A 15079-nucleotide genomic window follows, 5' to 3' on the forward strand; every position below is an offset into this window, starting at 1 on the left:
GCTTAGCTAGTTTTGCATGATCCATTTTTTACAGTGACGTGTCTTTATTGCTGTACAGTGGAATCCATCACACTGTTTCTATAACCTAGACTAACCTCTTAATCTCTCCTGAGTTCACTTTGTTGAGCTATTCCCTCTCTCCATGTGAGGGGGTCTTTATGATCAAGTTGTTACAAATTTATTCTGGGTGACACAGAGCACAGGGCTGGTTTCTTTTTCACTGGCTCATCCCACAGGTCCTGTGAAATTTAAGAGGCTGTGTTGGCAGACAATAAGGTTTTTAGCCTTGGCGTCAGGATTCTCCCTATTACTGATGGATTACAGATTTGAAGGGGGCTGTTAAATACTATTTTAAAACATTTTCATACAAATATATATTTATATTCTGTACTGTGTATTTCCAGTAAAAGCCTATGTTCAGTTCATGAAAGCTTTTACAATTGCTGTACAATTGCATTTCCCGGTTAAAATAGGCTAATGTGTGTTCCATTTAAAGATGAAATTTCATTGCAAATATGTCTTATAAAATTGATTAATTCTAATTATTACAAGGCTAACATGTGAAAGCAGAGATTTAGAAAAACAGGTTGCTTTTGTGGGGGGCGTGTTGTTTAAGGCACCAGTGAGACAATGAAATAAAATCAGTTAGTCCAGTTGGAGTAGCAGAGTGTGTTTAAACACTTATCAGATGTCAAAACTCACAGGCAGAATTTTACAACTCTGGAAAGTTATCAAGTCTCCCATTGACTTCTATTGAAGCCCAAACCAAGGAGAAATTCAAGCGTGCGTTTCCTGTTTCGCTGCAAATCCCCAGACATTGCAAGTCAGAGCTGTTCAGCTTTGACTGAGTGGAATTGCTCTAATAGAAACAGTCGTGTTTGGAAATAGGTTATTATTCTAGTGTGTTTTATCACTGTATGTTGATATCTGATTGCTTGCTCTGATCAATGTTTGTTTATTTCCTGCATCAGAAAAGTGACAAAGTGACTGTCATTTTACGTTCATTGCGGCAGAAGTAGAGTCAGGTTAAACTTTTTTTGCCAAATATCCCTGCATTTACGCTCCCAATGCATCAACTAACCGGTTCCATTTAAATGAAAGTTGGTCTTTGCCAGCACTCTGAAGCTGCTTTAAAGCTCCATATTTTCCTCTTTTCCTGTGTTTTATTTTGAAGTGTTGATCCATAAGAAGATATATTTGTGGTTTTAAGAACCAAAAACCAGCTCAATGTAGTTTTACATCTCCTCTTTCAGGCTTTTCTCTGGAGCTCTAGTAACAACAGGTCAGCCAATCTCTTCTGATTGGCTCACTGTTTTTAGAGTATTCAGATAATATATAGCAGATAGCAGATTTCGGGTAAACACTCAGAGAAACCAAATCCTGCAAGTTTGGATGGTTGGTCCAGGTGGGCGGGGCTTTGGGTGTGGCTGAGGGTGGTGCTTTGTTGTGCTTTGTTGTGACATCACAAAGTGACAGAAGTAATTACGGCTGGTTTTAACATTCAGTGTCTGAATACAGGCTGTGTGCATTTCTCTGTGGACTGAGGCTTTGATACTTTCACAGTATTAATATAAAACCTAGACCTGATCTATAATCAAACTACACATGGACATCTGTCTGTATACTATATGGAGCTTTAAGAAGAAGAATCACTCTCCTCTTTATCTTTAGCATTGCTGTTTTTTTTCTTATTATGAGTTGATCACTTTGGCTCTGTGGATCGATCATGTACAGTAGAAACATTTGTTATTCTTTAGTTTACTTTCAGCTGTTTCTTGCTTCAGGTCAGGACACACGCTTTAGATGATGTTGGGCACAGGTTGTCTCAAACGATTTGTCTTATTGGTTGTCATTCATTAACGTACATTCTTCATTCATTACCCCTGCTGGTAATTGTGACATTTCATTTTCTCCCGTCAACATCAATCATCCACATTAATGAACATCCCAGTCACATTATTTATCATCAAGCCAAACTGCAAACTGTTCAACACTTAAAGTCACCTGGACGTTGACACAGTTCTGCAACTCTCCAGTTTCAGATCTCCAGGGAGTTTGAAAATAGAAATATGTAATATTCCTGTGAGGACTCCTCATGTGTCTATGTGCCAGTTTTGCTATTATGTGGCTCCTACAGAAATGTTTTCCAATCTCGCACTATTGTCTAAATTTAGGCCAGCGTTTCTGTCATTGAAGAACTGAGTCCCATTTAAACAAGTGTTATTACAAACATCGCACAACTGGTGTGTTCATAAAACTTCAATCAAAGACATTGGAGCAGTAACTATTATTCTTGCCAAAGAGCAATCAAACTTTCCATAGTGACACATTCGTTCCAAAGCAGCTTAAATCTGCCATTATCACCATTTAGCTGAACAAGCTTTTGCAGGCGCAGCTGTGACAAGAGGAGCTGCTTTGCATTAGCATATGCTATTGTAGCTCAACGCCGGGCAGCGATTGGATTTGAAATTATTGGAGTTTTACTCTGAAGCAGAAAAGGGATTGAAACTTTTCATCACTTTAGTTGCTCTTCTGTCTGTAGATCAGTCTAATGAAAACTGATGGTGATCCTTTCACTGCCACTTTACCCTAAAGACCAAAACTTTAATGCACTTTATGTCTCTTTTGTTGTAGGTACATGAAATATTCGACTGCCACGCGTGCAATAAGAAGTTCATCTCTACAAATCAGCTGAAACGCCACATGATCACACACTCAGGTAGAAAAATGCTGCATTAAAAATGTCACTCCTGAACTTTATGCATCATCTCTGTTTACTTGAATGCATCTCTCTTAATGTTTTGTTCTTTAGAGAAGCGACCGTACACCTGTGAGATCTGTAGCCGTTCCTTCAAGCGCCTGGATCAGGTGACGGCTCATAAGATCATCCACAGCGAGGACAAACCGTACAAATGTAAGCTGTGTGGGAAGGAGTTTGCTCACCGCAACGTCTACAAGAATCATAAGAAGGTGATCATATAATCCACTAGTGAGCTAATTGTTACTGTAATTAGTATTTCACATGTTTATTTATATCCAGCTGATTGGTATTTGCTGAGGAGAGATTCGTTGAAAGGCAGAGACACTTCAAAGCTGGAATTATTAGTCAGGCTGTAATCAATCAGGGTCTCGTTGGTGGTGGTTATCTGCAGGGTCTTTGGCCTCCTCCACCCTTGAGGTTCCCCATGTTTACTTTGGGGATTGAGGTGTCACTCAGATAGATAGGTCGGGAACGGACAGACGGGAGGGGCAGAAACACAGAAGCACTTTGAACTTAAAGCCCCTTGAGCTGCTTGTCCTCATCAAGTCAACAAACCAAATAGGCTACGGAGCCTTACCCATGATCCTCTCACATCAACATCCACGGTGAGGCAGGAAGCCCCCCACCCCACACACACACATTACAGACACACTGAAGCTGCTCTACTCTCTCTGCAGACCCACTCTGAGGAAAGACCCTTCCAGTGTGAGGAGTGCAAAGCGCTGTTCCGCACCCCCTTCTCTCTACAGCGGCACCTACTCATCCACAACAGTAAGTATGACCTGAACACATCTGCCCACAAGTAAAGCTGCAACGACCAATCATTTACTTTATTTGTCCATTGACAGGAAATCAATTGGCAGCCATTTTGATAATTGACTAATTGACATCCACTCTAGCTACAAGTGACAGTGATGCTAAATGCTAATCTAATGTAACGCTAGCAAAAGTGGAAAATAGTCACTGGCCCTGTTCAGACCTGGTATTAAAAATACAAAATAAACTAAACACAGTCATATTGCAACAAACTACAGAAGCGTAAATATAAACATGCACAACGACACATCAGCAAGTAAATAAACAAACCTCTCTGGCTGCACATGACTAAGAGGGAATGAATGGACTGAAGATAAATCTTAAAAACAGGCAGTGTGTCAGCTTTTAACTTGAACTTTAAGGGAGTACAAAAATCTAATCTTCAATCTTAATTAAAAATAAATCATATTAATAATGTGTGCAAACATATAAAATAACATAACATAAATGTATTTTTATGGCAGTTAAAGGGCCAAATCTGGCGACATTCTTTTAGCAGTGTGAACGTGAATGTGTCCTGGATCTTATTGAAGGAGCAACTACTCTACTGACATCCTTTGACACAGTCTGATTAACACAGTTTATAATGAACCAAAATATTTTACTATTTCAAATGGATAAAACCTGATTTCACTGTAGAACTGTGAGCAGAGCAATGATTCACTCAGCCCCTCCTTACCCCACTCTCTCTGTCTCACACACACAAACACATTGACAACGGACCCATCTGTTGGATTGGCTAAAAACAACAACACATACCTGTTAATAAGGGCTGAACAATCAAAATATGAATTATTTGAAATCGCAATACAGCAATATATAAACCGCAATTTTGGTTTAGACACATCATTTAAAAAAAAGATTTCAATGAAAGATAAAATGCAAAAACTGCAAAAATCTTTCCAACTGAAATCGTGACCCTATAATAGTGGCAATATGATTTTTTTGCATATAGTTCAGCCTTACTGTTTATTTGCATATAAAGCAGGAAGTGAGATCTGATCACAACTGGTCACTGGAAACATTTTAAAGCAGGTGTGAACTGATGTATTTTGAGCTGACCACCTGTGATCAGATCACTGAAGACACATGTTAACGCAGGTCTGAACAGGGCCATGAAGCCCGGAAAGTGACTTAGTAATGTGCATTACACAGCAACATTTACGTAAAGTCTTCTAACCTTAGCTAACATTAGCCACCAGAAGCCACTGGTCATACCAAACTTTTCATCTGTAAGAGGAACAATGTGTCATGTTTTTTTTTTTCTTTTGGTAGAAATGACATGAAAGTAAGAAATTACATTTAAGAACAAAAGTGAAACCCAGTCGTGACGTGTTCTTCAGGTGATAGTCATATATTTTCACCGGCCTTCAAATCATCCTTACCCCTGTGGATATTTCCATTTACAATACAGATCGTAACTCTATCAAACGTCTCACAAAGGAGACATTAAAGTGTACAGGTTGTCCTCGGCGCTCTAGTCTGACAGAAACTTTCTCCTCGGACAGCTGAGCTGAAGTCGAGCCTCAGCAGGATGCAGCGCTGCTCCTCAAATTGAGCCAGATAACAAAGAGATTGTACAGCTCAAGGCATTTCCTGCCGCTGTCTCCGGAGGCAGGCTATATAACACCAGGACTTGTATTATGTATCAAGTTCTAGACAGTATGTGGGGCGGGAGGATCGAGTATGTGATTTCATTGTACTACAGGTGAGAAAATGGACACATGCCATTGAGTAAGTGTGTCTGTCTTTGTGAGTTAATGTTGGAGCATCACATTGGCTCTGTAGCAACAGCCCAGAGTGAGAAGATGAAGCACAGCTGTCCCGAAACGTTCAGGTGAAATCAAATCACGCCTCAGTCGTCATGCAGGAATATCTTTCTGAATATTTTATTTGTTCCATGTCAGAGTCACAAAAAACTCTCATAACTGCACAAACTCGTCATGAATTATCAGTTTTAATGTCACATGATTGTGAGATTTGATCATCAGCGTGATCGACAAACGTAAGGCTGCCCGTTCTGCTCTGTTTCTGGAGTTTCACTAACAAAATTTTTTTTTAAAAGTTAATGGAAGAATTTCACACCGCAAACCTGTTGTTGTATTAGAGAAGATGAAACAATTAGGTATACAGTAAATCGTTAATACAGCTGCCAGTAACATATCGTCAGAGCAGCATTGTAACATGACAGAAATAAAGACAAATTGTTATTGTGGGGATCAGAATTGCGTCCAATTTAATTTTGTTTTTTATTTTTATTTCAGTCAATAAATAGTCAGATGTACTTGATTTAAACTTTAAATTCATTCAAATTAAGGCTTTACAGTTCTTACTTCTTCTTTCTGTACATGAGTCATACGACAGGCCTGGACCACTCTTTAAGTTTGGGGAAGAAAATACTATGCGACATAGCATACATATATATCTTCATAAATGAAATATGTGTACATTTAAAACAAAGACATATATGAAACAAACATACATAAAAAATATATACGAAACATATTAGAAGTTATAACAATTTCATACATTGACATACAGTATATGACCAGTCCATACGAATATGTTTGTTCATGTATGTGTGCTTATACTGTAGACGTATGCAGATATGTATCCATCTTAAAGCATGTTAATATGTTGATATTATAAACAGTAGGGTCCAAAAGTCTGAGACACTTTCCCAGAATGGGAAGATAGACATAATTGAAATTGATAAGAAAGAAAGAAAGATTTTTTTATAAGCATGTTGTTTTAAAAAACTTGCATATATATTCTAAGTTTATATCATTAACATACCTGTATGTGGTTGCAACATGTTATACCATATAAAAATTCATCATAAAGATATTTTTAATATAGGCTATGTACAAATACAAATTTTACCATGGGTTTTTCATATATGTTTTATGGTTATGTCTTCATATGTACAGAAGATGTATATATGTGATAATAATATATCCACTTATAGGACATCACTCTTGATATAGGGATATACAGTATATGTCATATATTACATTTCTGTATGGGCAGTTGTCTTAAATCACTGACCTGCGTAGTTCTTACATGAGGTTCACTGAAAGATGCTCAGCACATTTATATAAGGTCAAATGTCAGTTGGAGACTTCTGGTTGTTTTAGACCTTGAGAATAATCCTGTGTGTGAATCTATAAACTAGTGTCTGTGCCTGTGTAAGGTCCTCCTACAATGAAATCCTTACGTGATGGTGTTGCTGACATTAACTATCATCAAGTGAATGATGACTCCGATTTGATTAAAAACACAGTGGACCTCAGCTTTTCACTGAGCTGACCATCATCGGCCTTGGCAAGGAGAGCGAGCACAAGATCGCAGCCACTTGCTCCCACCGAACACGCATGCAGTCTTTCCAAATTACTGTGTGGAAATGGAATGATCTCCATATAAAGGAAACAACTACTCTTCAACAATAGAGGCTGTTGTGTGGAGGCAGAGAGCAGAGGCGTGAAGGAAAACATCAGGCTCCACTCTGAGAACAGCTGAGACTGTCTGAGTGCTGTCTGTCTGCTGTTTCACAGCTTTTCAGGGGATTGATTAATAAAATAGGACATGTTTTTTTTGCACTGTAAACCTACCAAACCATTTATTGTTCAGAGGAAACATATGGCAGAGTTTGTTTTACCGTCTCCCTGGATGCATTCATCTACAGGTAGATGATAAAAGAGGACTTTTGTTTACCAGACCTTTCTAAAGAGCGCTGTTTGGAGCTGTCTGCTGCAATGAAACACCCTCTTTGTGTTTTCTCTGTCCACACAATCGCCCCAGTGAAATTGGGTCCCCTCTTGCTGTGCGTGATGACTGTGTGTTTAGAGGCACAACAATGGGCAACTGGAAATGGCTCTCACAAACAGACCTCTATCCTTGCTGCAGGTGAGAGGACATTCAAGTGTGACCAGTGTGACGCCACATTCAAGAGGAAGGACACGCTCAACGTCCACATCCAGGTGGTGCACGACGGCCACAAGAAGTACAAGTGCGACCTGTGTGAGAAGGCCTTTGTCACTCCGTCGGTCCTCAAGAGCCACAAGAAGGTGAAAAAAAAAAAATCAGTTCAAGCAAAGCTGTTGTTGTATTCATTTGAAATGTAGACATAACAGTTAGAAAATAACTGATGAAACCTTGAAAAATGATCTTATCTGACACAGTGCTGAGAAAAATTATGTTGACGTTCCTCAGGAAACTTACCAAGAATATACTTCCTCTGCATTTTGAGTTAGAGGCACAAGTAAATTGCACAAAATTGCAGGATTTTCCATCATCAATCCTCAGCTATCAAACTAAATTTAAAAGAGGAGAAGCGGCAGCCCAGCCATCAATTTTACTAACATGTTTCCATTGTTTCATATCCAGTCTTATAACGTGATGCAGCTAATATCTTGGACAGTCAAACCTGGCGGAGACATCCATCTTGAGCGTTCCTGCACTTGAAGGCTTGGAAATCAATTTCTATGTTGATTAGAGATGGCAGTTAGTCCATTAGCTCCGCAGGGTTTCAAAGCCCCTAACAGATCATGCTGCAGATTATGAGCCCTAAATCTGACAACGTCCGGTGTGGTTATGGATCAAGATTGAAACCAAACAGCTTCTTGGCACAGGGCAAAAGAAAATATCTCGGAGGTTGTCTCAGAACAGTAGGGCTGAAGACAGGCTTGTTGAACTGTCTCGCTGCTTATGGGGTCTGGAGGCTGCTGAGAGATCTGGCCTTGATCAAAGTCAGGTTGCGGAGGAGAGGACAACTTAGCGGCTGTGTTTACATGTGCGGAGTAACCCTGCTTTTGGTCACACTGTTGTTGAAGTCTTATTTAATCTTCACTTTCATACTCAACTGTTTGTGCAAATGTCTCACCTCAAATAATCACAAATCATCATCACAGCCACTAAAAATGAACCATCTCTTTGTAACATCATGAAAACCAGACTGATCCAGTAAGAACCTACCTCCATAATTATTATTCTAACTAAATGTTGATGCTTTTGAAAAGGACTGAACGATTATTTTCACTATTGAATAATCTCCCAATTAGTTTCAGTCTTTGAAATAAAATAAAAGTGTGAAAAATTGTGAAAAAATTCCAAGATGACATTTTCAAATAGTTTGATTTATCCACAACACAGAGATATTCAATTTATGATGATATACTATAAGGAAAGCACCAAATTGTCATATTCGAGACGTTGGAACCAGTGAATTTTTGGCATTTCTGCTTGAAAAACAACAACAAACGATTGATTATTAAAATAGTTGCTGATTGTGTTTTTGTTGATTAACTAGCTGTTTAATCACCTTCGGTCTTCGTTTGAATTACAGGAGGCTCTTCTCCAGACTTGCACACTGAGCCTTAATAGAAAGAACTTATCTCTCCTGAACCAGGATTTTTAATAAGTTTTATGCAAAAAAAAAAAAAAGATTTGAAGGTTGATGATGTCACTGAATGACCTGACATTTTTGCTGCTTTAGAATCATCCTCTCTCTCTGCTCAAATCAAACCAGACTGGAATCTTTATGTGTGTTTGTTTGAGTCACATGTGGACGTGCGTCACCACAGCAGTCGCTGGTGTAGATGAACTGTGATGCTGTACATATCTGAGTTATTCATGGAGCGCTCTTGTGTTACAGAGAATGCTGTCTCCTCAGTGAGCCTGGATTTGTGTTATATGAGAGGGTGTGTGTGTCAGCATGTATGTGCATGTATTGTATGTTTCGCTGGGCTCACCTCTGTCAGTGCTGAGAGAGAAGAATTCACAATGATTGAAAATTACAGGGTTGGTTTTAACTCGTTACAGACATACGCTGTATTTATTCTTTTTTATATAAAACTTTTGATAATTGCACACGACTCCCAATAAATCCTACACTTATGATTTGGAACATGATGTTCCTGTGTGAAACTGATAGTGTCCCCTGTGGCTGTCTGTTCATGAAGGTGGAACACAAAGCCATGTTTTCTCTGTTGAACAAGTAACTAATGAAACACGGCTCTGTCTGCGACACACGTGTTCATGCAAGTGGATTTGTTAGTGCATGATTGTCTGTGAGTGTGCATGCATGTGTTTATGTGTTTGTTGTAATGTGCGTGTATGTGTGTGTGTGAGCATGGGTGTGAGTGTGGATGGAGCCTTTGTAACTGAATACCCGAGGTGTCAGAGTCACACAGCGGGGTGATGGAGGGAAGGATGGGGGCCCAGTGAGGAGGTGTTCCTGTATTGTTGTACTGCTGTTGAAACTGTCGCTCTGAGTTTGAGCTTTTCATACTCACAGTTATTTTCAGGAATTTACAACAGGCCAGGAGGTGGAATTCAGAGAGAGTACGTTTCAACAAGGAGAGAGGGCGGGAGAGGAGCGGGGGGGTGGGGGGGTGGGGGGGGTAGAGGAGGTAGCACGCTCTTTCCACATGCTCTTCTTCCCTGGTTGCATGTGCACCCCAGAGTTCTGCACTGAGGACTGTTGGGAGGCGAGGAGAGAGGAAGAGGAGGGAGGAGGAGTAGGATGAGGCGGTGTATGCATGTGTGCATGTGTGCACCCTGGCCTTTACAGTCCCCGGGGCTTTGGACCCTGGTAAACCTGCATCGTCTGTGTTCTTTGATCCTGCTTTCAGGGCAGCTCAGTCGATCCACTATCATGTGAACATGTGCATCTCCATTTACTGACGCTACCACTAGTTTGTGGTGCATTATGGGGGATGAAATGTGGTTTATTCTTTACCCAATTAAAAAAATTTACTAAAGAGGGAATTTAACGAGGAATGCAGATCTTGGAAAAATCTGTTTAATGTTTGTATGAATTGTTGGTTGAAGAGACGGTTTGATGAAGCTGATAAATTCTCTGATGAGCATATGTCCTGACGTGGAACTCCAGCTATCACCGTGGATCACATTTTATTTTGTAATGTAGGAGGGATGTGAGGATGAATGTTACAAATGTTTTTCTTAACATCCACCACATTTTTTTCATTTCTCTTCCTCAGACTCACACGGGGGAGAAGGAGAAGATCTGCCCGTACTGCGGACAAAAGTTTGCCAGCAACGGCACGTTAAGGGTCCACATCCGCAGCCACACAGGTCAGTGGTCCTGAGTGTTTCCACCTTGAACTGCAGTGAACCAATGACAGTCTCATAAAAACAGATTCAGACAGCCAGGGTTTCATACGTCACAAACCTAAGGAACCAATACTGTCAACTTGTGGGGACGGGGGGTGGGGCTAAATAAACCTGAAACCTTGTCAGTCTAGAGAGTGAGAGTTAGCGTTAGCACAACCGCTAAAATTGTGTCAGCCACTGCCAGTTATAAGCTAAAACAACATAAACAAATAAAAGATGCTAACTACGCTAACCGTTCTGATCCGTCTGCTAGTCTCTGGTTCTGGTCTCAACAGACTCCTCCTCTGAGTCTGGGTCTGACTGAGGCTCAAACATGTGGCTGAGTCTCTCTGATGTTTCCTCTAACCATCTTGATACTCTCTGCTCTCTGCTGGAGCAAGCAGGTGGTGGGCAGGGCACAAGGACTGATCCACATTTCTCAGTCAGGAAGTAGGAGGAGATGAGCTTCAGACCCAGTTTAATGTGCAAAAACCATGTTAAACAAAATATTTATCAGAGGATCTGCTCTACAGAGTTTAAAACACGTCTGGATAGGAAGTTTAAATCCCATCTCAGTGCATCTCCCCTGCCAGATTTACACCAAACGAGTGGATGAAGCTCTTTTTAATGTTAGAAAATTCCAACATGTTGTAGCACTGCTTGCATCAGTCTTTGCGTGACCACAGAAATAGAGCCCTGAATGTTCATTAAACTGCCTTAAACTAGAAAGCTACACATTCCTGTGTGTCTCCTTACCAACAGACTGGTGCAGAGCCCTGGCACGGCCACACACACACTTCTTGGCCTTTAAACTTGTTCACTAAGTCTTTCTTTTTCTCCGTCTCTCTGTGCCTGCTCCTGGCTGTCTCCCTCTTTTCCTCACTCCCACTTACACTTCATCTCTCTTTCCTCGCCTTTTTCTTTCTCCTGTTGTTTTCTCTCTTTGTCCTGTTGTTTTTTTTTTATTGAATGCATCAGTTTTCTCTGCTTGTGTACTGGCAGCACACACCTGGTGATGAGGAGAATGCTTTCTCACACAAAACACAAAACACCTTCAGACAAGATTTTCCTCAAAGTCCAAGTTAAAATGATCACTGAAGTATTTAAGGCTTTCACCTTATTATACGTAAGGAATCACTTAAAGTCAGTTCAGCCGTTGCACAGAAGACCTTAACGAACAAATTGAGGAAAAAAACTAAAGGTACATCTGATTGTATCTTAATTGCACCATGGCTGAGTTTATGGAAAAATTAAGAGAATGAACTGGAAGAACCTGATGGATACCCTCATTGACGAGGAACTGATTGTGCACCATAGATTTGATCGGCAGACAATTTATGATTTGTGCGACCGTCTAGAGCTGGATCACTCCACTTTCTGCGGATGTGCTCAAGTCGGTTTTCAGTACGTTTTCTTTTGCTGTTTTCCTGTGTCTCCTTTTTCTCCTCTGACCAATTTGGTTTTCTTGCCTGAATTTCTTCTGCCATTTTTTTCTACAGGCCAACATTGTGAGACAAGAACAGGTGAGATGTTAATCAGTATCACAAGTGCTAATGCCAGCAAAATGGAATCTTTATAATTTCATTGCTGCAAATCCCTTAATGTTTTTCCTGAACAAAGGAAACCATTTAAGTTATTCTGTGCAACACCCTTAAGTAACTCCCTCAGATAAGGAGAAAATCAACCATAAGTGTCATACTTAAGCAGGAACTTAAGGTGTTTTGTGCAACCAGCCGCTGCAACCAAGATAAGGAGAAAACCTTAAATACTGAAGTGAACATTTTAAGTAAACCTTAAGGGTGTTCTGTGCAACTGTTTTTATTTTAAGGAAACCTTAACTTGAACTTTAAGGAAGGCGTTTTGTGCAACTGGCCACAGATCTTTGACCTAATCATGCCTCGGTCAGCTTCATTAGCGCCACACAGTTTACTGTTGGATTTCTCTGCACCAAATTCACATTAAGAACAAGCTGTAGTCGTGCTTGTAGCCTCTCAAACTCTCCCTGCAGGTGTGGCTTAGTGTGTCAGAATGTGTGTGCGTGCATCTGAATGGTGGCAGGATGATGGTCCATTGACAAGCGTACCATACTTTGTCAACAGCACCCTGTGTATCCATGTTGTGTGTGTGTGTGTGTGTGTGTGTTGTCGTACATGTGTATGTGTGAAGGACAAACCAGCAGAAAGAGAGAATGTATACCAGTGTGAGCCTCGGCCCAGTCTGATTGTATTTATATAGAATAAACAAAAGAGAGGAATGCTGGGGGAGGGGTGGGAGCCAAGGGGACACCTCAAAGAAAGAAAGGAGCAAAGAGAGAAAAGACCACTCCAAGAAAGCATCCAGCCAGATGACCCTTGACCCTGACTGGCTGTAAATCTGTCCCCTCATTCTATAGACTTGGGTTTGTTTGCTTGTTGTGTTTTTGTGTGAGCGAAAAAAATGAGCTTTGTTGAACAGTGTGAAAACTGACAAAATTATTCTCAAATTGTGATTTTGTAATTTTGGTCTCATGTAGCTCATTTGTGTTGAACTGTCTGAGAAATGTGAGATGTGTAAATCATATAACAGCCTTGTTAATGTGAGTAAAACTTTAAAGATGGCCAGTTTTTCTGTCAGTGAGCTCTTAAAAAAGCCACCAGCTGAGGTAAAGACCTTTAAATCGACGGCTTTTCCCGATGGCAGACAGGAAAGCTTGATCTTGTTTGTCTTCCTGCTTCACAGGAACAAGTCAGCATTGATTATTTACCTGCCAAACACAGAGGACTTTGTCAGGATTCCTCTGAGATTTCCTCCCCCCATCATTTTACCATCAAACACTGCAGGGCATTATGGGAAAAATGGGCGAAGTGTGAAGGGATTAAAGAAGAATTTGAAAACATGGAACTGAAAGTATTGAGCAGCTGGCACGACGTGCACTGTATATTTGGCTTGTATTTTGTTTCAGTTTAATTTGGTTAGAACATCATGTTGAGCTCAAACAAATTAGTGGTAGTGCCACAGAGGCAGGCGTCTTCTCAGAGAGCAGCCTTTATGAGTTCACCGACGACCCATAAAATGTGAGCTGTCAAAAACTTGGACGAGGCTGTTGAAGAGTTTTTGGAGTTCAGCAGTTATGATGGATGTTTCTATCATTTTCTAAATTTTTCTTTTTGGCCCCGTGATGGAGCAAATGTGTCTGTCTCCACATCAGAGCTCAGTGAAAGCAGACTTTCCCACCGTGTGTGCCATGATGTGGTAAATAACCATGGTGGGGTCATGAAAATTATTTGTGCCAAGGGAAATGTTGACAGAACCCAGTGCCTCGCTGTCACACTGACATCATAGCACATGTCATGTTTGGGCACAATGATAAGTGTAAGCCCATGAGCTATGTTACAGCTAATTGTTGTGGGATTTTAACCCTTAATGCTGATTTAGTGTTTATATTACACCATGATTCAAGCCTCAGCATTTAGACTTTCCTACATGCAGAAAGCTCAGCGGGTCTCAGTGGGAAACAATGGAGTATTTGTCATAAATAAAGTTAGTTGTTCATAATTCCTCATAACCAACAAAGTAAAGCTACAGATTTAACAAGCAGAGACACGAGACAAAACTAAACAAAGAAGTAGCAACAGCTGTCTGAGATGGGATGTGTTCAAGACACTATGTGTTGAATTTAACTGGAGGAAACTGATAAAAGCAGCACATAGACAGCACCGATTTTTACTTAGATTGTGTTGTTTTACTAGAGATGCTATAAAAAGGTAAACTTAGTGACTTTAAATGGCCACTTCAGCAATTTTAGTATAGCACTTCCATATAGTTGGTGGATTTACAAGAGACGGATTAAAACAGAAAAGTCAAAATTGAAGCAGCAGACAGTGGGATATCCAAACTTTTAGTCTGGAGTTTAGATAAAGTCCCAAAACACTCAAAACAGAAATAGATTGCATACATTTAGAAAAGGATTAATAAATAAATAATATAGATAAAATGAGGAGATTGCAACACAGAGATGAACAGCTGGTGGTGCTTATTTTCTACTTAATTCGTTACAGAAGAGATCACAACAAGTGATTAAAAGAGCAGAAATGAAATCTCAAACTAATGAAAACGATGTGAAAAAAACGTAACGGAAATATGATTTATGTTTATTCATTGTTTGATTTTCATCTGCAGCTATAGTCAGTCTCTCCAGTGGAGCAGATGCTTGAAAGGACTTTGAAGTTTATTTACTAAGTTGTTTCTATTACATTTCATCACATTATTCTTTATCAGTTCAAGTTTCACCTCAGACGTGTGAAAAAACGTATTTGTGTTGTTTTTTTTTTGTATGTTTGTTTGTCTTGATTTTCCACTCAGGTTTTTTTTCTGCACAATTGAAATCGTGCATAAAAACACCTTCCTACA

The 15079-nt window shown here is 40.0% G+C and overlaps 1 protein-coding gene across 1 annotated transcript in view; it reads left to right on the top strand.

The window, feature by feature from the left end:
• The window catches only part of prdm5 (PR domain containing 5), a 35060-nt gene that overhangs the window by 7094 nt on the left and 12887 nt on the right, over positions 1-15079 (top strand). Inside the window, exons 9-13 of the mRNA XM_056379613.1 lie at positions 2635-2719; positions 2813-2970; positions 3439-3532; positions 7484-7644; positions 10579-10672. Coding sequence (XP_056235588.1) covers positions 2635-2719; positions 2813-2970; positions 3439-3532; positions 7484-7644; positions 10579-10672 — 592 coding nt within the window. The remainder of the gene's footprint in view (positions 1-2634; positions 2720-2812; positions 2971-3438; positions 3533-7483; positions 7645-10578; positions 10673-15079) is intronic.

Source organism: Seriola aureovittata, chromosome 6 (assembly GCF_021018895.1).
Source record: "Seriola aureovittata isolate HTS-2021-v1 ecotype China chromosome 6, ASM2101889v1, whole genome shotgun sequence".
NCBI classification, from domain to species: domain Eukaryota; kingdom Metazoa; phylum Chordata; class Actinopteri; order Carangiformes; family Carangidae; genus Seriola; species Seriola aureovittata.